The sequence below is a fragment of the Lontra canadensis genome, unplaced genomic scaffold, assembly GCF_010015895.1.
Source record: "Lontra canadensis isolate GAN:19392208 unplaced genomic scaffold, GSC_riverotter_1.0 scaffold107, whole genome shotgun sequence".
NCBI lineage: Eukaryota > Metazoa > Chordata > Mammalia > Carnivora > Mustelidae > Lontra > Lontra canadensis.
This window is the reverse complement of record NW_022631101.1, coordinates 5,028,421-5,055,736: the sequence shown is the minus strand read 5'-3', so window position 1 is coordinate 5,055,736 and position 27,316 is coordinate 5,028,421. Positions and strand designations below refer to the sequence as shown.

The 27,316-nt window shown below is 57.8% G+C and overlaps 3 protein-coding genes across 11 annotated transcripts in view; all 3 read left to right on the top strand.

Annotated features, from left to right (window-relative positions):
• LRRC4B (leucine rich repeat containing 4B) overlaps nt 1-6,353 on the top strand; it is a 39,213-nt gene extending 32,860 nt beyond the window's left edge. For all 4 annotated transcript variants that reach the window (XM_032839218.1, XM_032839217.1, XM_032839216.1 and 1 more), the window contains one exon: nt 4,488-6,353. In XM_032839218.1, coding sequence (XP_032695109.1) covers nt 4,488-6,329 — 1,842 coding nt within the window. In that variant the 3' untranslated portion in view covers nt 6,330-6,353. The remainder of the gene's footprint in view (nt 1-4,487) is intronic.
• A 2,854-nt stretch (nt 6,354-9,207) lies between these two features.
• ASPDH (aspartate dehydrogenase domain containing) lies at nt 9,208-11,463 on the top strand. 2 transcript variants are annotated; one of them, XM_032839126.1, is made up of 7 exons: nt 9,214-9,359; nt 9,692-9,836; nt 10,078-10,162; nt 10,255-10,404; nt 10,487-10,707; nt 10,777-10,931; nt 11,290-11,463. In XM_032839126.1, exons 1-7 carry the CDS (start codon nt 9,305-9,307, stop codon nt 11,331-11,333), a joined length of 855 nt encoding a protein of 284 aa, XP_032695017.1. In that variant the 5' UTR covers nt 9,214-9,304; the 3' UTR covers nt 11,334-11,463. The 2 variants fall into 2 exon arrangements, with proteins under 2 accessions (XP_032695018.1, XP_032695017.1); XM_032839127.1 differs by lacking the exon at nt 10,777-10,931 and having other exon boundaries at nt 9,208-9,359.
• Nucleotides 11,464-11,745: 282 nt separating this feature from the next.
• Nucleotides 11,746-15,659, top strand: JOSD2 (Josephin domain containing 2). Of its 5 annotated transcripts, none has more exons than XM_032839132.1 (5): nt 11,746-11,959; nt 12,536-12,695; nt 14,168-14,293; nt 15,081-15,275; nt 15,383-15,659. In XM_032839132.1, the coding sequence occupies exons 2-5, from the start codon at nt 12,550-12,552 to the stop codon at nt 15,480-15,482; spliced, it is 567 nt and encodes a 188-aa protein (XP_032695023.1). In that variant the 5' UTR covers nt 11,746-11,959; nt 12,536-12,549; the 3' UTR covers nt 15,483-15,659. The 5 variants fall into 5 exon arrangements, with proteins under 5 accessions (XP_032695023.1, XP_032695022.1, XP_032695019.1 ...); XM_032839131.1 differs by having other exon boundaries at nt 11,746-12,001; nt 12,533-12,695; XM_032839128.1 differs by having other exon boundaries at nt 11,851-11,959; nt 12,533-12,695.
• Nucleotides 15,660-27,316: the final 11,657 nt, after the last annotated feature.

The window sequence follows — 27,316 nt, the reverse complement described above, 5'->3', positions numbered from 1 at the left end:
TATACCAAATTGTTAATGTAAGTTAATATAAGTAGAGGTACTTTGGCTCATTTTTCTTTTCCTTTTAAGACTTTTTCCTGAAATTAATATATATTACTTTTTAAGCTTTTATTTATTTATTTGACAGAGATCACAAGTAGGCAGAGAAGCAGGTAGAGAGAGAGGAGGAAGCAGGCAGAGCCTTTAACCCACTGAGCCAGCCAGGTGCCCCAGTATATATTACTTTTATCATTGAGGGGGGGAGGGATATGGAAATCCGCTTTGTTATTCTATCTAATGTCCACTGAGGCCCCGTCTGCAGGAGATTTGAGCTGATGTCCCTTCTGGGTCCCTACTCTGAGCCGGGTGTTTCCCCCAGACTCCATCCCACTGTTCCTGGAAACCATTCACATGATCTGAGAATCACAGAGTTGTAACAGCCCAAAAGTATCTCATTTCTCCCTTTCATCCTGAGCCCACAACGACTCCTTCCTCAGGCCAGGTGTCCAGGGCTGTTCTCCTCAGGAATCTGGTTTCCATGGGGGGAAGGGCCCCAGGGCAGCATTCTGAGCCCTGGAGGGGGCCTGCACTCTGATGATAAGGGCACAGACAGCTGGGGGGTGATAGTATGGGAGCTGGGTGTCGAAGGACAGATGGCAGGAGGACAGAAAGTGCAGAAGGTCTTCCTGGCAGAGGGAACAGCGAGTGCAGAGTCCCAGAGGCTGTGTTCTGGGACCTGCTGAGAGCAGGAAAGGGCAGAGGGGGTGACGCTGGAAGAGGAAGGGGAGATTGTGCCAAGCCCATCGATGCCACTGGAGGGCGGAGACAGTGTCTTATTATGGGATGGCACTGTCGGAGTCATTCCTGGTCATCAGTGTGGAGTGGGAGAAACCTGCGCTGGGAATAATGGGGCTCCTGGAGGGACTGGGGGTGTGGGCATAAACAGGAGTCTGGGGCCGGATGTCCAGGTGGGAGAGGAGGAGGCTGAGGTGGGGCTGGGCCATGGGATGGAGAGGAAGGGATGGGACAAGGAGTCATGAACAGAGGGGCGACGGGGGACTGCTGGGCCCCAGCGTGTCAGGCTCACGTCTCTGATTTTCAGTTAGATGGTGCGGTAAGGGGTTCTCTGCCCCAAGAGCCACCCTCCCCGGGCTCTGTCCCAATGGCACACACGTTACTGAACACCAACAACAAGGCCCCACCCCCCACCCCGGCATACTCTCTAGTGATCGCACTGTGGCCTCCAAAGTGGCTCTCATTCTCCCTTCACAGCCAGCCCTGGATGGGAGGCCCAGAGAGTCCAACCAGCAGGCCCCATAGCCAGGAGAGAGGGGAATGGGACGAGAACTGGGCTCTGTCTTCACGGCGCATATGATGTCCCAGCCACTGGCCACGTCCGTGGGCCTCCATTCCTGCCTTTCGGAAACAGGCACTAACAGTCCTAGTTCAAAAAGCTGCTGGAGGGGCGCCTGGGTGGCTCAGTAGGTTAAACCTCTGCCTTCGGCTCAGGTCATGGTCCCAGGGTCCTGGGATCGAGCCCCGCATCGGGCTCTCTGTTCAGCGGGGAGCCTGCTTCCCTTCCTCTTTCTCTGCCTGCCTCTCTGCCTACCTGTGATCTCTGTCAATTAAATAAATAAAATATTTAAAAAAAAAAAAAAGCTGCTGGAGGATAAAACGCAGTTGCATTCACAAAGCCTCCAAGACGCAAGGAAACACCTGGTAACCTCGTCCTAACACAGTGGCCACACTGGCCACACGGGGCCACTGAGTGCAAGGGCTGTAAACCACATGTGCAAAGACTGTGCAAAAAGAGGATAAAATAGCTCCTTCATAGTTCTCATCTTGATTACACGTTGAAATCATAATATTCTAGATATATTGGGTTAAATATATTATTAAAATTGATTTCACCTGTTTTGGTTTTCTTTTTTTAATGTGGCTTCTAGGAAATTTAAAAGTACTATGTAGTTCACATTGTATTTCTGAATAGCCCTGACGTAAGGTGGCTGTTGTGTCTGTGATTATGACAGTGTCAGGAATATTATTGTTCCTTAAGCTGGGTGCCTCTCAGCTACAGTCTTTTTAAAAAATAAATTTTTACTTATTTGTCTTTTTTTAAGTAGGCTCCATGTCCAGCATGGAGCCCAACGCGGGACTTGAATTCATGACCCTGAGATCAAAACCTGAGCTAAGATCAAGAGTCAGACACTTAGCCACTGAACCACCTGTCGCCCCTAAAAAAGCTTTTAAAAATGCTTTTCTACTTAGGATAAAAGTAATTTGGGTTCATTAAAGAAATAAGTAAATAGGGGCACCTGGGTGGCTCAGGGGTTAAGCCTCTGCCTTAGGCTCAGGTCACGATCTTAGGGTCCTGGGATCGAGCTCCGCATCAGGCTCCCTGCTCAGTGGGGAGCCTGCTTCCCCCTCTCTCTCTGCCTGCCTCTCTGCCTACTTGTGATCTCTGTCAAAATAAATAAAATATTAAAAAAAAAAAAGTAAATAAAAAGTTGCCCATAATCCCCGACAGCTGGACTTCACTGCCAAGAAGAGCCTGGAGTACGTACTTATGGTCTTTTTTGGTGCGTATATGAGTACACCTAATTGCTCAGCTTCTTTTTAAAATTATTTTTTTAAAGGTTTTATTTATTTATTTGACAGACAGAGATCACAAGTAGGCAGAGAGGCAGGCAAAGAGAGAGGAGGAAGCAGGCTCCCTGCCGAGCAGAGAGCCCGACGTGGGGCTCGATCCCAAGACCCTGGGACCATGACCTGAGCCGAAGGCAGAGGCTTTAACCCACTGAGCCACCCAGGCGCCCCCTTTTTAAAATTCTACAAAGTCACAGGCGCCTGGCTGGCTCAGTCAGTGGAGCACGCAACTCTTGATCTCAAGGTTGTGAGTTCGAGCCCCACACTGGGTGTAGGGATTATGTAAAAATTCAAACTTTAAAGAAAATAAAATCCACATAGTATGCTCTCTGGAGTTTTCTCACCCCCCCCCCCACTATTATAACGCAAGCATTCCCCAGGGCATTAATTAGCCTTCAGAAAAGCCATCTGATGGCTACATGGTCAGTCACACCTCAGTGTGCCCCGCACTGGGACTACTAAGGAGAATCTGGTAAGATTCTGCCTCCCATGCCCAGCCCAGCACTGCCCCTCCTGCGGCCCCTCGGGCCCTACCTGGAGAGGCTGCAGCCAAGCTCAGGGGTTAAGAGCAGGGACTCTGGAGTCCCCTCAGACTATGGTCAACCCCTGAGATGACCTCAGCCGGATAGCAAGTCTGTCATCTCCTTCTGTGTGACCTTGGGCAAGTCACTGCACCTCTCTCTGCCTCCCGCTAAGATGGAGATAAGTCATAATCCCTCCTGTGAAACCCTTGAGGCCAGATGTTCTGACATCTGCTGGTAAAAGGTGAGGCCCTAACGTCCAGCACATATTTTATACTCCTCCCCCACCTCTACCTCTTAGCAAGTGTGGGACTATTTCCAGAGTAAAGTGTTTGAACAGTCACATGAGTGGGCTCAATAAAAAGCTCTAAATTAGCTTCACGTGAGTTCTGATCGGGCTGTACCACCGTATGGCATTTGGTGCCAAAGTTAGGGAAAATCTTCTGGTTTTTGGAGCTTTATGGATTTCATAGTTCCAGATATTGAGTAAGTACCTACCTCGTAGGACAGTTTGGCGGATTAAATGAGTTGTTGCCCATAAGGCATTTAGAATGGTGTCTGGTGCCCAAGAGGGACTCAGTGCCTGTTAGCTGTTGGTGTGAGTATTTTTAATCTTTTTTTCCTGAGGTGTAATTTACATATAACAAAATGCCCCTGTTTTCCGTACAGTTTGGGGAGCTTTGGCAGTCTTATTCATCCAGACAGCCACCACCCCAGCTGAAAACCTTTCCATCACCCCAGAAGGTTCCCTCGTGCCCCTTGCCAGCCTGGCCTCCACCCCTGACCCCACCACACTCAAAGACGACCGCTTAGCACAGGTCGGACGCGGGACGGACACGACCCTACCGCCGGCGCGCCTTCGTGTCCGGCTTCTCTTGCTCGACAGGACGCCCGCCGCTGAGAGCGGCCGTGTGTAGGGACAGTTGCTTCCTCCTCGTTGCCGCAGTGTTCCCTGGGGCGCGCACACCGTGGGGGTCCCTGAGCGGCGGACAGACCTTCGGGTCGCGTCTGGTTAGGCCGCAGTGAACACAGGATCTGTGAGCGCCCGCCGCAAACCGGGGAAGGACTACGGCCCTCCTCTCCCGCCCGGGAAACACGCGAGAAGAGGCGGGCCCAGGGGTGCCACGTGTATCACGTGCGTCACGTGTGTTGCGTCTGCCTCGGGGAGAAACAAAGGGTTCCCCAAGGTAGTCTTCAGGGTTACAGGCCCCGGGGGGCGGGGCGCGGCTCTGCACTCGCTTGGGGGCGGGGGGGGGGGGTGGCGTGCCGGGCGCAAGGGACTCCGGCGTGATTAGCCGCCGCAGGGGCCGCGCTGACGGTGTCTCCCCTCCCCCACCGCAGGTGATCCGCACCGACACGTTCAAGCACCTGCGGCACCTGGAGATCCTGCAGCTGAGCAAGAACCTGGTGCGCAAGATCGAGGTGGGCGCCTTCAACGGGCTGCCCAGCCTCAACACGCTGGAGCTGTTCGACAACCGGCTCACGACGGTGCCCACGCAGGCCTTCGAGTACCTGTCCAAGCTTCGGGAGCTCTGGCTGCGCAACAACCCCATCGAGAGCATCCCCTCGTACGCCTTCAACCGCGTGCCGTCTCTGCGGCGCCTGGACCTGGGCGAGCTCAAGCGGCTGGAGTACATCTCGGAGGCGGCCTTCGAGGGCCTGGTCAACCTGCGCTACCTCAACCTGGGCATGTGCAACCTCAAGGACATCCCTAACCTGACGGCCCTGGTGCGCCTGGAGGAGCTGGAGCTGTCGGGCAACCGGCTGGACCTGATCCGCCCGGGCTCCTTCCAGGGCCTCACCAGCCTGCGCAAGCTGTGGCTCATGCACGCCCAGGTGGCCACCATCGAGCGCAACGCCTTCGACGACCTCAAGTCGCTGGAGGAGCTCAACCTGTCCCACAACAACCTGATGTCGCTGCCCCACGACCTCTTCACGCCCCTGCACCGCCTGGAGCGCGTCCACCTCAACCATAACCCCTGGCACTGCAACTGCGACGTGCTCTGGCTGAGCTGGTGGCTCAAGGAGACGGTGCCCAGCAACACGACGTGCTGCGCCCGCTGCCACGCGCCCGCCGGCCTCAAGGGCCGCTATATCGGCGAGCTGGACCAGTCGCACTTCACCTGCTACGCGCCGGTCATCGTGGAGCCGCCCACGGACCTGAACGTCACCGAGGGTATGGCGGCCGAGCTCAAGTGCCGCACGGGCACCTCCATGACCTCCGTCAACTGGCTGACGCCCAACGGCACCCTCATGACCCACGGCTCCTACCGCGTGCGCATCTCCGTCCTGCACGACGGCACGCTCAACTTCACCAACGTCACGGTGCAGGACACGGGCCAGTACACGTGCATGGTGACGAACTCGGCCGGCAACACCACCGCCTCCGCCACGCTCAACGTCTCGGCCGTGGACCCCGTGGCGGCCGGCGGTGTTGGCGGCGGGGGCGGCCCGGGCAGCCCGGGCGGCGGCGGGGGCGGCAGCGGCGGCTACACCTACTTCACCACCGTGACCGTGGAGACCCTGGAGACGCAGCCGGGAGAGGAGACCCTGCAGCCGCGGGGGACGGAGAAGGAGCCGCCGGGGCCCACGACGGACGGTGTCTGGGGCGGGGGCCGGCCCGGGGACGCCGCCGGCCCCGCCTCGTCGTCCACCACGGCACCCGCCCCGCGCTCCTCGCGACCCACGGAGAAGGCGTTCACGGTGCCCATCACGGACGTGACGGAGAACGCCCTCAAGGACCTGGACGACGTCATGAAGACCACCAAGATCATCATCGGCTGCTTCGTGGCCATCACGTTCATGGCCGCCGTGATGCTCGTGGCCTTCTACAAGCTGCGCAAGCAGCACCAGCTCCACAAGCACCACGGGCCCACGCGCACCGTGGAGATCATCAACGTGGAGGACGAGCTGCCTGCCGCCTCGGCCGTGTCCGTGGCCGCCGCCGCCGCCGTGGCCGGCGCGGGGGGCGTCGGCGGGGACAGCCACCTGGCCCTGCCCGCCCTGGAGCGCGACCACCTCAACCACCACCACTATGTGGCGGCCGCCTTCAAGGCGCACTACAGCGGCAACCCCAGCGGCGGGGGCTGCGGGGGCAAGGGCCCCCCAGGGCTCAACTCCATCCACGAACCTCTGCTCTTCAAGAGTGGCTCCAAGGAGAACGTGCAAGAGACGCAGATCTGAAGCCGCCAGGCGGGGTGGGGTGGGGTGGGGGGGACCACCCCGGGGCTCGGGCCACACCAGGACCCTCCCCGCAGCCCCGGCCCCCCGCGCTGGCGCCCGGACCTCGCAGGGAAGGTCGGGGAAGGAGGGGTCGCAGCCCCGCCTGCGTTCGGACCCCAGGGCGGCTCACACCCCCCGCGAGGACAGGGCGGGGCTCCGGGAACGGGGCCCCCGGCGGTTCTGGCCGCACCCCCCCACCCCAGGCGAAGGGAGGGGCTGCGGGATTCCGGAGAAGTGGCTGGAACCCTCCGCTTTTCCTCCTCGAGCTCTCCACCGACCCATCCCGGCCCTCCGCCTTCCAGGGGAGAGCGGAGCTTTTCGGGGGGTGTCCTTTCCCCTCATCCCCAACAACCTTCCTTTTACGGTTCATTTTTTGCAGTTTGACGCCTGTCCCCCCTCCCGCCCCTCCGCCCTCGAAACTGAAGAGACAGACGCGCGGTCAGAGCCTCCAGACACCCTGCCCTGCCCCCTTCACCCCCAGCCCTCACCTGGCCCACAGACTCTTTTGATACTGAAGGGAGGTTTGCGTCAACGACTACCTGCTCTGTAATTACTTTAAAAAAAAAAAACACGGAAAAAGTAAAAAAAAAAAAAAAATTCTTTTTGGGTCATGAAAACATGGAGGACAGAGAAAACAGTGAATGCGGACAGGGGTGCAATGAGAATGGAAAAGTCAAGTGTCACAGGCCCGCCCAGAAGGTCGCAGGTGTCAGCACCTCTGGGGGCTCTTAGGCCCCTCACCCTTGACTCCAGGCGCCCCAGACAGGGCTCAGGCACCCAGCACCACCCCCCCCCCCGGATGTTCCGAGGCCCTTGTCCCCACCCCACCCTCACTCATGCGGGGGCCAGGGTGGGGGGGCGCGGGTAGGGTGGTCCACAGGCTGGGGCTGGGCAACTCCTAGAATCAAGGTGCAGGCAGGGCCCTGCTCCCTCTGGAGCCTGTGGGGAAGATCCTTCCCTGCCTCCTCCTGCTCAGCTACCGTCCAGTCTCCCCATCCTTTTCCTTCCACCCACGCTCCATCTCTCTGTCCAAATTTCCTCTTTTTTATAAGGACACGGGGCATACGGAATTAGGGCCCACCCTACGCCAGCAGGGCCTCATCTTAATTCCATCATCTGCAAAGACCCTGTTTCCATATTAGGTCACATTCACGGGTCCTGGATGTCAGGACTTCAGCATATCTTTTTAGGGGAAACAGTTCAACTCAGAACAGAGCCAAAGCAGACGTGTCCATCCCCTCTGCAAACCCCCAAGCCACTGCCGGGAGCCAGAGAGGCCGAAAGGGGGAAGGCAGGCCGGGCCCAGGGAGCTGCTCTGCCTTCTGGCTTACACAGAGCCATGCGGGGACGGGAGCTGGAGGGGGCCATGCAGTAACTCAGGAGCTCAGGGTCTCACACACCGCCCTGGGAGGGAACAGGAGTCAGCGGGTGGGAGCGAACCCCAGGGGTCGGCCAGGCAACCCCGCCAGGGCTGCCGTCTCATTGCACCGAGGCCCGCAGAGGGTCCACTTGGGGCAGACGTGGCCCATGGACACACAAGGCTGGACCCTCTTCTTCCTCTCGGCCCAGCTGGGCTCCCACACTTGGCAGGCCCGGGTCCTGTGTGCTATGTGCCCCCTTTGGTGGCTGCGTGCGCCCACATCTCCTGTCTCCCCGACCTGGGACTCCTACTAAAGCACCTTCTTCCCTTAGGGGCCGGACAGCGCCCACCTCTGTGATGGCCGTCTGGGGTCTCTGCTCCTGCCTGTCGACTCTTGGAGCCCAGCGCCCTGTCACTCCCTTTCATGCTCTCTTTCTCTCCCGTCCTCTTTCAGTGCGATCCTGGTTGCCATGGCAATACTGCAGCGGGTACCAGGTGGTGGCTGGGGGCAGGGAGCCGCACTGCCGTTGCAGGTTGCAGCCTCCGCCATCTCCGAGGCCAGGCACCTGCAGGGCGCCTTGGCTAGGCCTCATTTTGGGGGACCTCAGGGCCTCCGCAGGCCTCGCGGACTTCTCCGTGGACAATGGGAGGTGGGGGATGGGGCGCGGGTGGGAGCAAGAACGTGGTATTGGGGGGCCTGGCGGTGTTGTGGCTGGGAGAGGAGTGGATGAAAGGTGAGAAGTCAAGGTGAACTAAGGAGACCAGGTTGGAGCCGGGCTGGGGGCGGGGCTGCAGGGCTGCAGGGAGCCAGACTCCAGCTCCTGCTGCCTGCAGGAGATGGGGCACCACCAGGCCAGGCCTCCCTGGGAACTTGGGGTGGGGAGGAGATGCAGGCCTGGCCCAGCTGGGGACAGAATGGCAGCCAGCCCAGAGAAGGCAGGGCGGGGTTGGAGGGCTGGAGGTCCAGGGAGAGGCCGGGAGACAGCGACAGGATGGAGGGAGAGAGTCGGGGACAGAGCCAAAGAAGGAAAAGATGGAGGAGGAATGTTGATAAGAAACACGGGTGCCGAGACATGGGGTTGGGGGGTGGGTTACAGGCCCGAGGGCGGGGACCAGAAACTCCGGAGCAAGGGACAGACTGGGAGCCCAGAGTCCCCAACATCCTCCCTTCTCCCTGGCTCCCATCCCTCTCTACCCCCACCCCAAGCAGGATGCAGTTTCCATGACAACTTGGCTGGCCAGAAAGGGGGGCTGGGGACTGCAGAGGAAATTTTCCACATCAGCAGGAAGGGAGGAGGGTAGAAAACAGAGAAGGAAGAGGCTGGGTATAGTGGGGGCCACGTGGGGTCCTGGAACCCCAAGTCGTTGTCTCCACTGCCCCAGGATCCTCACCCCCAACCCCCAACCCCAGCAAACCTACACCCTCTCCACTGGGCCACTGTGGGGAAGGGGGAAGGTTCTGGAGAGGATCAAGGGTCAAATGTCCAAAGATCAGCCACTGCCCAGTCCTCGAGGGGAGGGGGCAGCGAGCCGCTGACCAAGCTCAGGCCTCACACAGACCACCAGATTCAAGGGCATGGCTCTCGACCGGGTCCCGAGGAGGGTAGGAGTGGTGGGCTACGGCCGCCTTGGTGAGTCACTGACCCTCTGGGGCCTCTTCTGCAGGCCCCGTCCTGAACCCCCCAAAGCCCTTTGCCCTCCACAAACACACCTTCATGTATGTCTTCATCTGCACCTGGCTCTGCTTCTGTGTCTGCCTGAGCACCATCCACTTCCCACCATCGCCCCCTCCCTCTGGGTCCCTGCCACCCTCCTCCTGGGTGCCTGTCCCCTCCCTCTGGGTCTCTGTCCCCCTCCCTCTGGTCCCTAACCTCCTCCCTCTAGGTCTTTCCCCCTCCCTGTGGTCCCTGTCCCCCTCCCTCTGGGTCCCTGTCCCTCTCTCACTGAACCTCCCTCTCCCCAGGACAGTCCCTTGTTTCTCACCTGCTGACTCAGGGACCAGAACTGGGCCTAGAACTTGTTTTTGTCTGGAATCGTGACCCAGGGCGAATGGCAGGGAGTGTGCCCCCTTCCCTGCAGCTCCAGAACCTCGCTGCTCTTGGGGAGAGGTCAGTGATCTCACCATGAAAGAAAGACTCCCTGAAGCTCCTGTTCCGACCTCCCTTAGGCGCTGTGGCCTCTGGCAAGTCTCTTACCCTCTCTGGGCCAAATGTGAAACAGGACAAGCCATCCTGCTTCCCCTCTTAGGCCAGGGTGAAGAGTGACAGGCCTCTAGAGACTCTGAGGGAATCGGAGGAGGGGAAGTCCAATACCTCTCCGAGGCCCTCCCCCATCTCTCCCCTCTCCCAGGCACCCTGACCTTGTGGTGGAAGTGGCCCATCCAAAAATAATTCGGGAATCTGGAGCACAAATCCTGCGCTGTGCCAATCTCCTGGTGAGCCCTGCCCAGCCTGCCTCAGCTCCACCCCACCCTACAGTGGGGTCCGTCCCCTGACCTCAGACCCTCCCCACCTTCATCCACCCCAGGTGGGATCCCCCTCAGCCCTGGCTGACCAGGCCACAGAGCAGGAGCTCCTGGAGGCCTCGCACCGCTGGAACCACGCTGTGTTTGTGGCCCGGGGGGCCCTGTGGGGCACCGAGGACATCACCAGATTGGACGCAGCTGGGGGCCTCCAGGTGAGGGCCCGCTGGGCTCCCAGTCGAACCAGAGCCGGCCTACAGAGACCCCCGGTCCTGTCACCCTGGCTGTCACTTCCAGAGTCTCCGCGTCACCATGGCCACGCACCCCGATGGCTTCCGGCTAGAGGGACCGCTGGCTGCAGTACCCAGCACTGGGCGTCGCACTGTGCTCTATGAAGGCCCCATCCGTGGACTCTGCCCCTTTGCCCCCCGCAACTCCAACACCATGGCGGCTGCCGCACTGGCTGCCCCCAGCCTGGGCTTTGACGGCGTGGTTGGGGTGCTTGTGGCAGATCTCAGGTGAGCGAACGCTTGTGGGGGTTGGTGCTGGGGCCGGGCCAGCCAGACTGACCACCCTGCTTGCCCCAGCCTCACAGACATGCACGTGGTGGACGTGGAGCTGAGTGGACCCCCAGGCCCCACGGGGCGAAGGTTTGCTGTGCACACCCACAGAGAGAATCCTGCTGAGCCCGGCGCTGTCACGGGCTCTGCCACTGTTACCACCTTCTGGCGCAGCCTCCTGGGTGCGGCCCCTCTCCCCAAGCCCTGGGCCCCATGCTCTGCGGAGCTTGGGTCTCGGGCTCTGTCTGGCTCTGCAGTTCTGTTTCTGTCTCAGTTGACTGATCTTTATTTCTGTGTCTCCTTCACCTTCTACTCCACGTTTCTGAATCTTGATAGATCTCTGTCCAAGGCTCCTTTCCCTGAGTTTCTGTATTCTCCTCTCGCTGGGAGCCTATAACCTCTCTCACTGTGTCTCGGTCCCCCTCTGGGTCTCAGTCCTTCTCTGTCTTCCTCTACCCCCACCGTGGTCTGTCCCTCCCATCAGGCGTCTGTCTCTCATCTCTCGGACCCAGAGTTTCACTCCCTATATCTCCCCCGCAGGCTGCTGCCAGCTCCCCTCCAGGCCGGGGATCCATCTCTGCTGAGAAGCCGCCTCCTTCCCTAGCGGACACCTTCGTCTCATTTACGTCCCCCCACCACCGCCCTGGCCTCGGTTACCCCCGACCTCCCTGCTGTCTCAGTAAATATTGGAGGCTCTTCTCCCTGCATGGTCTGGTGTCTCTCGTCCCTTGCTTCCCTTCTGTGACGTCACGCTGCGACTTCACACCCGGCTTGGTGCCACCGCAGAGGAAGAGCACAGCACACGAGGGAGCAACGCTCCCGGAAGTTATCGCGAGAGCCTACCCACTACATTTCCCAGAATCCTCTGAGCACCAGGGGGCGTGGCCGCGCGCGAAGGCGGAGAGGGGCCGTGGGGGAGGGCCGCCATAGGGCATATTTCCGGGATTCACCGCAGCGGCGGAACTGTAGTTCCGAGTTCTCGGGGCGACAGTGGACTTCCGAGCCAAGCCGCCCGGAAGTTCCGTACGGAGCAGCGGGCCCTCGCGGGGGCTGCCGGAAGACGTAGTCCGGCACGCGGGGGCCGCCGGGAGCTGTGTGCTTCCGGCTTGGCCAGTCAGCGCCGTGCTGCCCGCTCCGCACTCGGAACCCACAGCCGCCGCCCAGGGGGATGCGGGAGCCCCTGGTCTCGGGGAGCAGAGAGGCAGGCGGGGTGAGGGGCGTTGCCAGGCAACGGGGGAGCGCCGCGGTTGGGGTACGGGTCAGAGAAAGGGCTCTGTTCCTTGGTGTCCGGGGAGGAGGCCCTGTTGCTGAGTTACAGGAGCTGAGAACCCTGTTGTTTGTGATAGGGGAGGGGAGTCTTCTGTTGCTAGGCGACCAGAGGAGACCCCGTTACCTAGAAACAGGGGAGGAGGATTTCTCTATTGCTAAGTAACCAGAGAGGCTTGTTACCTAGTTGGGGAGAGGGTCCTCTGTTGCTAGGTAACCAGAGAGGGAGCCTGTTACCTAGAGACAGGGGAGGGGGCGTTGCTAGGTGACCACCATAGGGACCCTTTCACTTAGGGATTGGGGGGGGTTCTCTGTTGCTAGGTGAGGAGAGCCTTTTCACTAGCAGTAGGGGATGGAGGTACCCCACTGCCAGGAGAGCGCCTGGGGAGCAGGCTCAGTGACCCAGTGTCCCCTCAGGCTGCCCTAAGCCCCCACCTCAATGGCAGTGCCCCCAGGGCCTGCTGGCAGGTTGGGCTTCCAGATCCCAAGCCGAGTACCTTCTTCCGTCGCCCCCAAGCAGGAGCCGAGGACGGCATGTCCCAGGCCCCAGGAGCACGGCCGGACGCGCCTTCTGTTTATCACGAACGGCAACGCCTGGAGCTGTGTGCCGTCCACGCCCTCAACAACGTCCTGCAGCAGCAGCTCTTTAGCCAGGAGGCTGCCGATGAGATCTGCAAGAGGTGACCGTCACCCAAGAGAAGCGGGGCTCGTGGGCAGAACCACCAACTGGGTCTCAGCGAGGCAGCGACAGAGCTGCCTCATCACCTGCCTGGGGAACCCTGGGACCGAGAGATGGAGATGCGGCCTCTCACACCTGCCCTTTGCCACAACCCCAGCCCCAACTCAGGCCTCATCTTCCCTTATCTGGACCCTCATCCCCACATCCCCTCCAGCCTCTCAGCTTCTCGGTTTTCTCCACCAGTCCACGCTCTGCACAGCCCCAGCGCTGAGCCTGCCCTCCACTGCTCACAGGCCTCCCGTGGCTCCCCAGCAGCCCTGGGAGAGGCCCCAGGTCCTAAATCCAAGGCCCTGCATGCTCTGGTCCCCGTCTTCCTCTTCAGCATCATGTCTCACTGCACCCCCAAACCACAGTTCGCCCCAGTCCCCGAGTGAGCCCTGCTGTGATGCTTCCGGGCCTTTGCATGAGCTGTTCTTCCTGTCTGGAACAGCTTCCTTCTCTCAGCAGCCTGGAATGTCACTCCTCGCTGTGCAAGATTTCAAACATCACTTCTTTATTCCTGCTCTCCCTTGTCTCCTCCTCTCTGGCCCCACAGCCCCGGCCCTAGCCCAAGCCCGTCATCTCCGGGATCCTTCCTCCTGTCAGTAACCATCCACATGATGCTACACCCAGAGATGACCGTGTCTTCCCCACTCTTGCTTACAGCCCTCTCCTGATGACCCCTGGCATCCTCAAGCAGAGTCCCAGCCCCTCAGACCGATTATTACAGAATTTATTCATCTCCTCTGGCATTCACAGCAGCGGTCCATCAACTCTTTTACACCGAGGCTATGCTGGAGACCCAGAGATGAGTCCAGTAGGAGCCCTCCCCTGAAGGAGGCCAGGCAGACAGATACACAGGAAAATAATACACAGACTTTTCCTCTCCAACCCCTTCCCCTCCCCTGCCCACCAAGGGCCCAGAGAAAGAACAAAGGTGCCACTGTTTGGAGAAGGCAGGATCCAGAGACAAGTGGTGGCAGGGTGGGCCCCCGGAGCTGGGGGATAGCTGCAGGAGAGAGGCTGGGAGGCAGGAGCACAGGACAGGTGGCTGGGGTGGAACTGAGGCTAGGAGGCCAGCTGAGGGGCTGAGACTTTATCCTGGGGTGACAGGGAACCAGGGAAGGCTGGGAGCAGGGGAAATGCAGGGTCAGTGTCAGGTGTGGAAAGAGCCCCTGAGATTGGAGAATGGAGGCCACATGAGGGTCCCAGGTGGTGGGAGGACAAGGCCTGAGCTGGGAAATTTGGCTCCAGGACAGAGCAGAGAGAGGTGGGGACAGAAGGATTCAGGCTTGGGGCGGATAAGCCATTGGGCTGAACAAAGGAAAGAGTCCAAAGGCTGGGTGATTCAAGGACTGGGCCTCTCCTGCTCTGTGGGGAGGGTGCAACCTTTTCAGGGGCCCCCAACTCAAGCTCTGACTATCCCCCAACCAGGTTGGCTCCAGACTCCCGGCTGAATCCCCATCGCAGCCTCCTGGGCACTGGCAACTATGACGTCAACGTGATCATGGCCGCCCTGCAAGGGCTGGGCCTGGCCACCGTGTGGTGGGACAGAAGGAGGTGGGACCCCAAGCACCATGTCATGTGTGCTAAGCCTGGGACAGTGGATACAGCGTGACAGCACCCATGTGGGACAAAGCAGGAGAGGGATGGGTGGACAGGAGGCGAGAAAGAAAGGGTAGATGGGTGGATGGTAGGCATGGCTGAATGATGGGTGGATGGTAGACTGATGATGGGTTGGGAGATGGTGGAAAGATGAGTGGGTGACTGGATGGACAACAGGATGGGCCGAGGGGTGGATGACGGAGAGACAGATGGTCATCTGGTGATGAAATGGACGGTAAATTGGTAGTTGGATGTGTTGAGTAGGAGGTGGTTGGCTGACGGGATGGGTGAGTGGTTGGGTGAATGAATAAAGGATGGATGATTGGTAGACAGTGAACAGGTAATTGGGTAGACAGTGGACAGTGAACAGGTGGTTGGGTAGTTAGATGGTTGGACAGACAGATGGATGGATTGGTCGAGTGGTTGAGGACTGGAGGATGGTGGGTAAGTTGCTGAGTTGGTGGCTGGCTGGTTGGTCAGCTGCATCAGTAGGTGGATGATGTTTGGGTGGATGACAGATGGGTAGTTGGTCAGGGGTGGTCACTAGATGGCTGGGAGGTTTGGGTGCACGCGTGATCGGGTGAGTGGAAAGAGACAAAGGTCGCGCTGAGGGAGGAGTGTCCTTGGGCAGGCTCGGAGGGCCACTGCTGCCTCACCAGCCGGGGTCCCACAAGCTCAGTACCCTTGGGCCAGCCAGTGAGCCCAGGACCCTGACGGCAGGGTCTGCACTCCTCCCACACAGGCCCCTGTCCCAGCTGGCCCTGCCCCAGGTGCTGGGACTAATCCTGAACCTGCCATCACCCATGTCTCTGGGGCTGCTGTCCCTGCCCCTGCGCCGGCGGCACTGGGTGGCCCTTCGCCAGGTGGACGGCGTCTACTACAACCTGGACTCCAAGCTGCGGGCGCCCGAGGTCCTGGGGGACGAGGACGGTGTCAGGTGAGGGCAAGGTGACTCTGGGGCTGGGGCAGGGCGCTAGGGACCCCCCCTCCCCTGGAGGCAACACCCAGGCTCCCGGGCCTTAGTCTCCTCATTTCTCTGCCCAGGGCCTTCCTGGCGGCCGCGCTGGCTCAGGGCCTATGCGAGGTGCTGCTGGTGGTGACCAAGGAGGTGGAGGAAAAGGGCTGCTGGCTGCAGACAGACTGACCCCGCAGAGGAGGGAACCAGGCCGCCCGGGCGGTCCCTGGGCGTCCACGGCTGGCCCCTGAGTGCCAGGGAAGGACTAGGCCCCGCTCCTCCTGGACCCCGTGGAGGCCCCAACCCCTTTCCCATACCTCTGCTCGACGCCGCCGCTGCCTCAATAAATCTGCTCGTTTGCTCCCAGCCTGGCCTGCATCTGCCTGGGGGGACCCTTTCCCTCCAGGGCTCCCGCGGAGCAGAGAGGCTGGTAGCCAGGCGGGCATTGTGGGGAGCCCGGGAGCCCAAATGCTCCCCCACCTTCCCGCTTCACCAGCTTGGGTGAGTCACCCACCTTTCTGGGCCGGAAACAGCACAAATCCCTGCTCTTGTGGGCGGGGGGAGAGACCAGGAGCCGATAGGCACAATCTAGAGTGTTCAGTGGGCTAAGTGCTGAGGAGAAGCAAGTTTCTTCCTGGAGTCTCAGTTCTTCTCCATCAGTGGCTCCAAGAGGGGGCCACACCGCTGTCCCCGTGTTCGGCTACCGGCAGAGGGGAACAAAGGTTGCTAACCCACTGACCGTAAGACAGGAAAACGACCCCGCGTTATCCGGGCGGGCCTGCAGCCCTGACGGCAGAGGAAGCAGGAGAGGCGAGGCCAAAAGAGACCTGGCGAAGGAAGCGGGTCAGAGATGCTACGTGGTGGACAGCTTTGGAGATGAGAAGGGGCCAGAGCGGGGAAGTGGAGGCAGCCCAGACCGGGGCCGGGGCCCCAGGAGGAACCAGCCCTGCCCACACCCTGACTCCAGCCCAGTGAGGCACATTAGACTTCCGGCCTCCGCAAGTGTGAGAGAAGAAACAGCCTTAGGAGCCGCTACAGCATGGGGGGATTCATTTAGGGTAGCGGAGTCCTTGGAGCCCAACTGGAAGAAGGGGAAGGAGGGAGCTGTGGGGGGTGCAGAGGAAAGGCGTTCGGGGCTGAGGGAGCAGCCAGCGCAAAGGCCCTGGGAAGGCTGGTGTGGCCGGAGCCAGGCTGGGGGGGGGCTTGAGGTGACAAAGGGGGACAATGGGGGCCCTCAGAGATTTGAGCAAGAGGAGTACAGGCTCCCACCAGGTGTCTTCTTTCCACATTCTCACTGGAGCAGGACCCCTCCTGTTCCGTGTCCTTCCCCAGGGGCTGGGGCCCCTTGCTGTAGCTTCCCTGTCCTGTTGGCACTGACACTCCTCCCCCACCCCCCAACCCCCACTCCCAGTCCCTCGGGGGGCACCTCCGCTGATGAAGCCAGGAGCTCACTCTCAGGCTGGGAGGCAGACACGAGGGGACAGGAGCCCCCTCCCCAGTCCTAGTTCAGGGTGGGAGGCTTTAAGAGGGACCCCCAGGGGGCCAGAGGAAGTTGAGGGGACCTGGGGGGAGGACCTGGCCCTCTGCAAAGGGCCAGTGGGAGGAAGGGGGCTCTGTTTCAGACTGGGGGACAACTCTGCAGGAGCCCCGCAATACATGGGGAGCCGTCGCTACTTGTCACCGACCAGGGACTGACGGATGAGAGTGGGTCCCCACCAGGCCCAGGCCACAGGGCCTCCACAGGGACGCTGAGAGCTGGACCTTGTCCAGGACAGCAGGTGGGGGCCGCGAGGGGCGCAGCAGGTCAGTCCTGGGCTCCAAAAGTGCCCTCGTGGGGCGGGTGGTGGGGACAGCCTGGGAGGCCTGGAAGGAGGCTGAGGATCCAGAGGGGAGAAGATAGAGGCCTGAGCCGGGACCCTGGGGAGGGAGAGGAGGGACATAGTCCTGCAGCTCAGCTCTGGGGACAAACGTGAGAAGGAATGAAGAAGGCACCCAGGCATCTGGCCCTAGGACCCTGGGACAATGCGGCCACCCCCAACAGATGAAGAGTGGTTTGGGGATTGGTGGACATGCCGCACAGTGGGATGTAAGGGATGTGACAAATGGTGGTGGGGAGGGGAAGCCGGGTCAGGGGCTCTGGAGATGGCTTTGGGGGTCTCTGGCCTGTTCCAGGAGGCATGAGTGTGTGTGAGCCCAGGGAGGGAATCAGGTAGAGTGGGGCTTGGGCAAAAGCAGGGTCCCCTTTTAGGAATGGGCAGAAATGGGGGACCCAGAGACAGGGAGGGCACGGGCAGGGAGAGGCAGGTAGGGCCCTCAGAAGATGGGGTGCAGGCACAGCTGGAGGCTTGTCAGGCCCGCAAGTGCTGCTGGGACTGGGGCTTGGCAGGTTCGGGTTCCCAAGACTTCTGGAGGTCAAAGGGCAACTTGTAAAAAGTCAAACAGCACGTTAGAAACTGCTGGGGTCCCGGGGCACCCCAACTTTGGGGACGGTCCCCACACCCGGCCTGCCCCCTCTATGCCTCTCCAGCTTGCTCCCTCTCCCACACCTGGGTCTCTGACTCCTCCGTCCCTTGCTTTGTGTCCCTCTCTTTGTCTCCCTTTTTGGATGTTTCCGTGTCTTTCTCAGCTTCTGTCTCCCTGAGTCCTCTGGGGCCCCCTCCTGCCCTCCGTGCCTGTCGCCAGTCCCCTGCGGTCCCAGACAGCCTGGCGGGACTCCCTGAGTGTTTCTGTTCTTGGGCCTGAGTGACCTCCCCAGGTGCCTTCTCAGCTGTGGCCTAATATGGTCCGAGCAAGTAGCCGCAGCGCAGGGTGGGACCTGGGGGCAGCGGGGGTCGGTCCCTCCCTCCCCTGCTGCTCTCAGCCCCCCTGGGGCACTAACCCCTCCTGCTCTCCAAGGCCGCGGGGCCTGCGGGCTGAGGGAGCGCTTACCGTTGGCCCCTCACCGTGCAGAGCGCCCCCTGCCCCCTTGCCAGCCCCAGGCGCCGGGCTCCCCACTGGGGCGGGCCGGGCTCCCCACTGGGGCGGCCACAGTCATGTGGCAGGTGGCAGGTGCAGGGTGGGGTGACAGCTGTCCCTCGCACCCGGGTGCTGACAGCTGAGGCCCGATTTAGCTCTCGGAGCCCAGGGCTGACCAGATAAGGCAGTGAGGGAAGGTGGTCCCGCCCCCAGGGTGCCCCTTAAATTGCCCAGTTGGGCCTGGGGGGCGGCCGCCGCCGATGTCAGGTGAGAGGGACCGCGCTCCTTCCTCGACTTCTCCGCTGTCCACCCAGCAGCTGGGCCCTCTCTCTCTCTCTCTCTCCCTCTTTCTCTCTCTCTGTCCCTGTCTCTTGCCTGCCCCCTTCTCTCCGCATCTCCGTCTGTCCGTCTCTTTTGCTTCATCCCCTCCTCCCCTTTGTCTCTCTCCATCTGTCCTGTTTCTTCCCATTTCTGTCCTTGTCGCTCTCCTCCCTCCTCTCCCGTTTCTAGATCTCCGCCTGCCCTCCCTCGTCTCTCCTGCTCCCTGGTCTTCCTTTGTCTCCTTTTGTCTCCCCTCCTCTCTCTCTCTCTCTCTCTCCATCTCTGACTCTTCCTCCCACCCACATCTCTCCCTCCTCCCATCTCTCCATCCCTCCCCCTGCTTCTCCTAGCCTCAGTTTCTCTCCCTTTCTCTTTCTGTGTCTCTCAGTCCCTCTGTCTCGAGTCCCTGTTGTTGCCCCTGGCAACCCCCCACCCCTGCCCCCAAGCTCCTGAGGGAGGCCACCAGACCCTCTGCTGCGGTATCTGCTCAATAAAGCGGTTCTGTCCTCACTCTCTCGCTCCCCTGTCTCCTCCTTTCCTTGCTCACTCCTCGCCTCTGACCCCCCTGGGTCCAGCCTGCTCCTCCCTCCCAAAAACAGAGCCTGAACGACAGACTGAGCAACTGGGGAGAGACAGAAAGACAGATGGGCAGGGGGGACCCAGAAACGGTGAAACAGAGACCAAAATAGGGGGCCACGGACTTAGAGAGGGGAGACAGTGGGACAGTGGGATGGCAGGACACAGAGATGCAGAGAGACGCACACAGTGAGATGGGGAGATGCAGAGACCCAGAGTGACTCAGAGACCAGGCAGCGCCCCATCCCCCAGACACAGCAGCCCCTTCCCTGTCCCCAGGCCGAGCCAGGCTAGGGACAATGCGCCCTTGTCCCAGTCGGGCAGCTGGAGGGTGGGCTGGGCCCCAGGGGAGGGAAAGCCACCAGGAGGCCTGCCTTTGGCCTCTACCCTCAGACTCCCCCTTCTCCCTCATCCTCCTCCTGAGCTCCCAGCCTGCTTTCTGCTTTGCCAGGGAAGGAGACAAGCATTTATGCAGCACCTGCTGTATGCACCTGAAATGCCTCCCTGCCTCCTCTCTGCCCTCTGCTGTTCTTCCTAAGCTTCTGGCTCCCATTCTTGGAGGAAAGGGGCATTTTTAAAGTTCCTAATGTTTACCAGGCAATTTCTGCACGGCCTCTGCACCTTCTACTCTTTTTGCTCTCCTGTCCCTTCCACCCAGATGCCCTGCACTTCTTCCTGATCTGCCTGGTCTCCTGGGAAGAGAATGCACACTGGTGCAGCACCTACTGTGTGCTCGGAAATTTACACTGTCTCCTCTCCTTCCACACTTTTTTCTCCCTCAATTCCTTTCTTCTCTCTCTCCTGATTTCCTCTCCTTTCTGACTTTCTGCTCCCTCCAGGGTGGGGGGGGGCAGGGAGGGAATGAACACCTATTGAGCACCTACTGTGTGCTGGGTAGTTTATACATCTTTTCTGCCTTCCTCATACCTTTTTCCTTCCTCTTCTCTCCTCTGTCCCCTCGTCTTTCTGGGCTCTCTGCTTTCTTCCAAGGCAAAGAACAGACATTTACTGAGCACCTGTGGTATGACAACCAATTGCCTGTGCCTTCTCTACTCTCCTCTCAACCTCCCATTTCACTGACCTGTGGTCTCTGCTACCCTCTACTGCTTTCTGCTCTTTGCCAGGGAAGGAAATTGGCATTTATTGAGCACCTATCGTATGCCAGACAATCTCCTTATGCCCCCTCCCCCCTCAATTCTCCCTGTTTCTTCATTTCTGCCCCATCTGCTTTCTGGGGGAAGAGAACAAGCAACGATGGGCCACCTACTGTATATCAGGCAATTAATGTCTCATCTCATCTCCTCTTGCCTTTATCTCCCTGTCCCTCTCCCTCTGCCAGCTTCTCCCTTCCCTGCGTTCTCTAGGCCCTCTCTTGGGGAAGACAACAAGCATTTACTGAGCACCTCCTGTGTGCCCCATGATTTGCCAGTACTGCCTCCTCTGTGTGCGTCCTCTCCTTTGCCAGTTCTTGAGGTTACCTCCAACTTCTGGTCTGCCGGCTTTACTGGTTCCTATGCAATCAGCCTCCTTAGCCAACTTTCCTTTCTTGCCTGTGCCTGCACCTTCCTTTCCCTTTTGCTCTCCCCACCCCCTTAGGAAATCAGTGTGCATTTATTGAGTGCTTCCTGGGTGCCCACAGCCTAACCTATACACACTCTCTTCTCATTTCTTCTCCTGGGCCCCTTCTCTCCTCCAGCTTTTCCACTCTTCTCCGCCCTGTCTGCTCTCTCCTGGGAGAGGAAATGGGCATGCATTAAGTGCCTACTGTGTGCTGCTCCTTCATATACCCTGTCACTGCCTCACAAGCTCTGTTCTTCCTTCTCTCTTCCTCTCTGCTTTCTTCACTCCTCCTGGCTGCTTCTTCTGTGCTCACTACCATGGAGGGTTATGGGTATGTATTAAGCACCTATTGTGTGTCCAGTCCCTTCCCTCACAGCTTCTCCTACTCATTCTCTCTGCTGGAGCTTCCCCTCCTGTCTTTCTTCTTTCTCCTAGGAAAAGAACACTTAATGAACACCTACTGTATGCCCAGCAATTTGCATCATTGACTCTCTCCTTAGGCTGCTTTTCCTCTATGGTGGTTTCTTCACTTTCTTTCTGACTTGCCCCTCTCTCTGGAAGACTGGAAAGGACATTTATTGAGCACCGACTATGTGCTGGGTTCTAAATAAGCACACCCACCCCTCCAATCTCCTTCTCCCTTTCCCTTCCTCTCTGCTGCCTCTTCTGTTCCTTCCTGCTCTCAGCGCTCTCCAACAGAAAAGGGCGGGGGCACTAATTAAGCACCAACTGTGTGCTAGGTAATTTACACACACTAACCCCTCTCATTAAACCTTTTATTCTGCCCTGCCCCTTCCACTCCACTGGCTTCCTCTTTCTTTTTCTTCCTTCTCAGTAGTGGAAGTTCTGAATTTTCTAGGCAGAAGGGATGTAGGGCTACTCTAGAGTCTCAGTCACCACCACTGGATAAGCAGATCGTCTTCCCCTCACAGTGATAGTGACAACAGATTTCAGCTCCAATTTGATTTCCTCGTTAGAAAAAAAAAATGTGGATAATAGCCACTCTCTGGTGTAGGGGAGGGACAAGGGGACTGAGTTAAGACCAAGAGAGAAAGTAAGATAGAAAATACTAGAACAGAACATGGGAGGCAGCTAGTGCCCACTGGAGGAGGTGCTGGTTCTTCTGGCCAAGAAGCCGTAAGTTACTCTCTCCCTGCCCTGCGGCCCGCTGCCAGGCTCCCACCGCCTGGAGCAGCAGATAAGGACGGGCAGTCAGGAGGGGAAGGGAACTTTCCTGCCAGTCTCCCGGCCTGAGTGTCTGTCCCACTGCAGTTCTCTTGTCTGTTTCTTCTCTCTCTTTCAGACTTCCTCAGACTCTCCCTCTCAGACTTTCTCAAAAACTCTCTCACTCCCTCTCTCTGATTCTTAGACTCTCTCAGACTTCCCCAGACTCTCCATCTCTGACTACCTGAGTCTCCCATGCTCTCACTTTTTCTCTCTCTTTCCCTCTCTCAGACTTTCTCAAACTCTCTCTCTCCCTATTTCTCTTAGACTCTCTTTTTTCTCTCTGTCTCTCAGACTTCCTCAAACTCTCTCTTTTTCTCTTTGACTCAGACTTTCTCAGATTCTCTCAGACTTTGAGACTCTCTCTTTCTCTTTCTGACTCTTCCTCTCTCAGACTTTCTCACTCTCTGATTCTCTCAGACTTTCTCTCAGCCTGTCTCAAACTCTCCCTCTGACTCTCTTTCTCTGATTCTCTCAGACTCTCTCTCTCAGACTCTCTTAGATTTTTCCTCTCAGACTTTCTCAGACTCTCAAATTCTTTCCCACAGACTCTCCCTCTCAGACTTTCTGACACACACTCTATCTCTTAAGACTCTCCCCCTCTCAGATTCTCTTTCTCTCAGACTTTGTCTCAGACTCTCACTCCCAAACTCTCCCTCTCTGACTTTCACAAACTCTCTCCCTGATTCTCTTAGACTCTCTGACTTTTTCTCTCTCAGACTCTTTCTCGGACTCTATTTCTCTCACTCATACACTATACTTTCTGAGACTCTCAAACTCTTTCAGACTCTCCTTCTCTCAGACTCTCTCTGATTCTCAGACTTTCTCTCTCAGACTCTCTCTCCCAACCTCAGACTGTCTCAAACTCCCCCTCTCTCAAACTTTCTCTTTCTCTCAGACGCTCTCTCTTTCTCTTTCTGACATCCTCAGACTCTATTTCTCTCGGTTTCAGACTCTCTCAGACTTTCTGAGACACTCTCTCAGACTCTCTCTCAGGCCCTCTCTCCCTCTCTCAGACTCTCTGATTCTCTCAGACTTTCTCTCCCTGACTTTCTCAGACTCTCTTTCTCTCTCAGACTGTCTCAAACTCCCCCTGTCAGACTCCCTCTGACTTTTTCAGACTCTCTCAAACTCATTCTCTCTCTCTGACTCTCTCTTTCAGACTCTCCCTTTCTGATTCTCTCAGACTCTTTCTCCCTCTTTCTCAGGATCTCTCTCTGATTGTCTTGCATTCTCCCTCTGACTCTTTTTCAGACTCTCTCTCTCAAACTCTCTCTCCCTCTCAGACTCTCTCAGTCAGACTTTCTCAGACTATTTCTCTCTCTCAGACTCACCCAGACTTTCTGAGATTCTGACTCTCCCTCTCTGATTCTCTCAGACTCTTGTTCTCTCTCAGACATCTTTCTCCCTCTTTCTCAGATCATCTCACACTCTCCCTCTCTGACTTTCTCTCCCTCTCAGACTTTTTCACTCTCTCCCAGGCTCTCAAACTTTCCTTCTCTCAGATTCTCGCTCAGATTGTCTCAAAATACCCCAACTCTCTCACTCTCTGACTTCCTCACTCTCTCAAACTCTTTCTCTCAGACTTTCTGAGACTCTCTCTTTCTGACTCAAACGCTCTGATTCTCTCAGACTCTCTCTTTCTGACTCAAACTCTCTGATTCTCTTAGACTCTCTCTCTGACTCAAACTGTCTCTCAGACTTTCTCAGACTGTCTTTCTCTCTCAAACTTTGACTCTCAGACTCTCCTCCTCTCTCAGTCTGTCTCACACTCTCTCTCAGACTCTCTCTCCCTCTCTCAGACTGTCTCTTTCTGACTCCGATTCTGACTCTCTCTCTCCCACTCAGACTCTCCCTCAGACTCTGTGTCTCACTTGGACTCTCAAACTGACTCTCTGACAAACTCTCTCTTTTTCAGACTCTTTCAGACTCTCTCTCTGACTCTGACTCTCAGGCTCTTTCACTCAGACTCTCTCTCTCTCTCTTTTTAAAGATTTTTATTTATTTGACACAGAGAGAGAGATCACAAGTAGGCAGAGAGGCAGGCAGGAGAGAGAGGAGGAAGCAGGCTCCCCGCTGAGCAGAGAGCCTAAGACCCTGGGACCATGACCTGAGCCGAAGGCAGAGGCTTAACCCACTGAGCTAACCAGGCGCCCCTCACTCAGATTCTCTCTTACACACACACACACACACACACACACACACACACACTCTTTCTCTTTTTCAAACTCTCTCTCCCTCTCTCAGACTTTCTCAGACTCTCTCAAACTCTCTCTCTCTGACTTTCTCGACTATTTCTCTCTCTCAGACTCACCCAGACTTTCTGAGACTCTGACTCTCCCTGATTCTCTCAGGCTCTTTCTCCCTCTAATCTCAGAATCTCACACTCTCCCTCTCTCAGACTCTCTCAGATTTTCTCTCCCTCTCAGACTCTCTCTCTCATTCTCTCTCCCTCTCAGACTTCTTCACTCTCTCCCAGACTCTCTCAAACTTTCCTTCTCTCAGATTCTCTCAGACTTTCTCTCTCAGATTATCTCAAACTACCCCCACTCTCTCACTCTCTGACCACCTTAGACTCTCTCAAAGTCTTTCTCTCAGACTTTCTCAGACTCTCTATTTCTCTCTCTCAGACTTTCTGAGACTCTCTCTCTCTTTCTCTCTGACTCTCCCTCTGATTCTCTCAGACTCTCTTTCTCTCTGATTCGAACTCTCTCTCAGACTTTCTCAGACTCTTTCTCTCTCAAACTTTGACTCTCAGACTCTCCTTCTCTCTCTCAGTCTGTCTCACATTCTCCCTCAGACTCTCTCTCCCTCTCTGACTGTCTCTCTCTGACTCAGATTCTGTCTCTCTCTCTCCCACTCAGACTCTCCCTCAGACTGACTTTCTGACAAACTCTTTTTCAGACTCTTTCAGACTCTCTCTCACTCTGTGACTCTCAGACTCTTTCACTCAGATTTTCTCTCTCTCTCACACACACACACTCTCTCTCAGACTCTCTCTTTCACTCAGACCCTCTCATTCTCTTAGACTCTCACTTTCAGATTCTCTATGACTATGTGTATGTGACTCTTTCACTCAGATTCTCTCTCTCTCTGACTCTCTCCCAGATACTCTGTCTCTTTCTCTGACTCAGGTTCTGGCTCTCTCTCTGATTCTGTCTCCCTCTCTCAGATTCTCTTTCTCTCTCTCAGTCTCTGTGTGACTGTCTGTCCCTCCGACTCTGCCTCTCTCTCAGATTCTCTCTCCCTCTCAAACTCTCTCTCAGATTCTCTCTCAGTCTCTCTCTTCCAGACTCTTTCCCTCTCAGATTCTCTCACTCTCTCTCTCTCCCTCTCTGATTCTGTCTCCCTCTCTCAGACTCTCTCTGTGTGACTAACTGTCCCTCCGACTCTACCTCTCTCTCAGATTCTCTCAGAGAGACAGAGATTCTTTCTCAGACTTTCTCTCCCTCTCAAACTCTGTCTCTCTCTACCAGACTCTTTCCCTCTCTGATTCTGTTTCTTTTTCTCTCCCTCTCAGACTCTCTCTCTGATTCTGTCTCCCTCTCTCAGAGTCTGTCTCTGACTCTGTCTCCCACTCTCAGACTCTTTCTGTGTGACTGTCCCTTCGACTCTCTTTCTCAGATTCTCTCTTCCTCTCAAACTCTCTCTCTCTCCCAGACTCTTTCCCCCTCTCAGATTCTCTCTCTGTTTCTTTCTCTCTCTCTGATTCTCTCTCTCCTTCTGACTCTCTGATTCTGTCTCCCTCTGTCTCTCTCTGTGTGACTGTCCCTCCGACTCTGCCTCTCTCTCAGACTCTCTCTCCCTCTCAAACTCTCTCTCCCCGACTCTTTCCCTCTCAGATTCTCTCAGTCTCCCTGACAGATTCTCTCCCTCTCTGACTCTCCGTCTTTGATTCTCTCAGGTTCTCTCCCTCTCTTAGACTCTCTCTCTCCCCCTCAAACTCTCTCTCTCTCTCATTCTGTCTTTCTTCCTCTCTGATTCCCTCTCAGACTCATTGATTCCCTCTGTCTCTCTTCATCTTTTTCCTTTCTCACCTCTGTTCCTCTGTCCCCCACACAGTTTGTCTCTGCCCTATGACACACACTTTCCTCCTCACACTACTTTCTGGTTTCCTTTGCTCACACTTTCTTGATTGTGCCTTGCTTCTCCTCCTCCTCCTCTCTTTGTCCTGATTTGCGTCTCTCCCCACACGGGTCTTCTTTATTCCTCTCATCGTGCTCCTCAGAACTACCCTTTATTTCACACACACACTTCTGTTTCTCCCAGAAACCATGCGCTTGTCTTTCTTCACCTTCATCCACCCCAACCCCACCTGTCTGGCTTCCGATCGTGCGATCGTGCGGCTCTCACCCTCTCCGGAAGCTTATCTCCTTTCCTCAGGACTTACCCCACCTCACATTCTCCTCCCCCTGCGCTTCACTCTGCCGCGTCGCCTACCGGGTCCCTTTGCTCCCCAGGAGGCACGGGGGGCGGGGCATCCCGGAGCCCGGAGCTTCCTGCTCCGACCGGTTCCCAGAGCAGCTCTGACCCGAGGGCCGCTCTGGGGCACCGTGTGCCCGCCCCCCCCCCCCCGCACGCTGGTTGACACCCGCGCCCTCTTCCCTCCCTCGGCTTCTCTGAGCCCCAGCTTCTTTTCCTTCCTCCCCCGGGTCCTTCTGGTCGTAGTCAGGGAGCGCCTCTTTTCCTTCTGCTTTCCGCTTCCCGTCCCCTTCTCCCCTCTGTCCTCCTGTCTCTGTCCCTCACACAGACACGGGGTCCATGGGGTCTCCTATCTGCCCCCGCCCCCCCGTCTAACCACACTCCGATTCGGCTTTTCCTGTACCTTCTTTTCATCGATTCTTTTACTCTTCTCTCCTTCGTCTTCTCCCCAACTCGCCTTCACCGCCAGGGCCCTTCCCGCCATTCCGTCTCTAACCCACTGTCCGGGACAGTTCCCCGCCCCCCAACTTTCCTTGACCATTTTTCTGCCTCTTCACGCCCCCGAGCGCCTCGCCCACCCTCTCCGGTCTCCCCGTCTCTCTTCCTTCCACATCTGCGCCCCCCCGTGGGCTGCACCCCCGCCGCCTCCCACGGCCGGGAGGCCCCTCTGGCACCCAAGGGGCGGGCCGGGCGTCCCCGCGAGTTGGTGACACGCGTCTCCTGCCTCTGAACAAACGGCCCCGTGATTAGCGTTTCACACGTCACGAAACTCGTGTCACGTCCTGCCCGCTCCGGGGACCAGGAGCCCGCCGGTGTCTGCAGCTTCTTGCGCCCCGGGACGGGGGGGGCACTGCGCGCGCCCCGCGTCTCCTCGCGGGAGGCGGACGCCCTCCCTTCCCTCTTCTGCAGTTCTGGCTCCGTCGCACCCCGCCCCCCGTCTCCTTCCCCGCCCGCTCCCGCCCCGC

Coding starts and splice junctions, on each gene's coding strand:
- ASPDH (XM_032839126.1), top strand. CDS start 9,305: ATGGCTCTCGACCGGGTCCCGAGGAGGGTAGGAGTGGTGGGCTACGGC. Junction 9,360..9,691: donor GGTGGGCTACGGCCGCCTTG/GTGAGTCACTGA, acceptor CCCTCTCCCCAG/GACAGTCCCTTGTTTCTCAC. Junction 10,163..10,254: donor TGCGCTGTGCCAATCTCCTG/GTGAGCCCTGCC, acceptor CATCCACCCCAG/GTGGGATCCCCCTCAGCCCT.
- JOSD2 (XM_032839132.1), top strand. CDS start 12,550: ATGTCCCAGGCCCCAGGAGCACGGCCGGACGCGCCTTCTGTTTATCAC. Junction 12,696..14,167: donor GCCGATGAGATCTGCAAGAG/GTGACCGTCACC, acceptor TCCCCCAACCAG/GTTGGCTCCAGACTCCCGGC. Junction 15,276..15,382: donor GGGGACGAGGACGGTGTCAG/GTGAGGGCAAGG, acceptor TTCTCTGCCCAG/GGCCTTCCTGGCGGCCGCGC.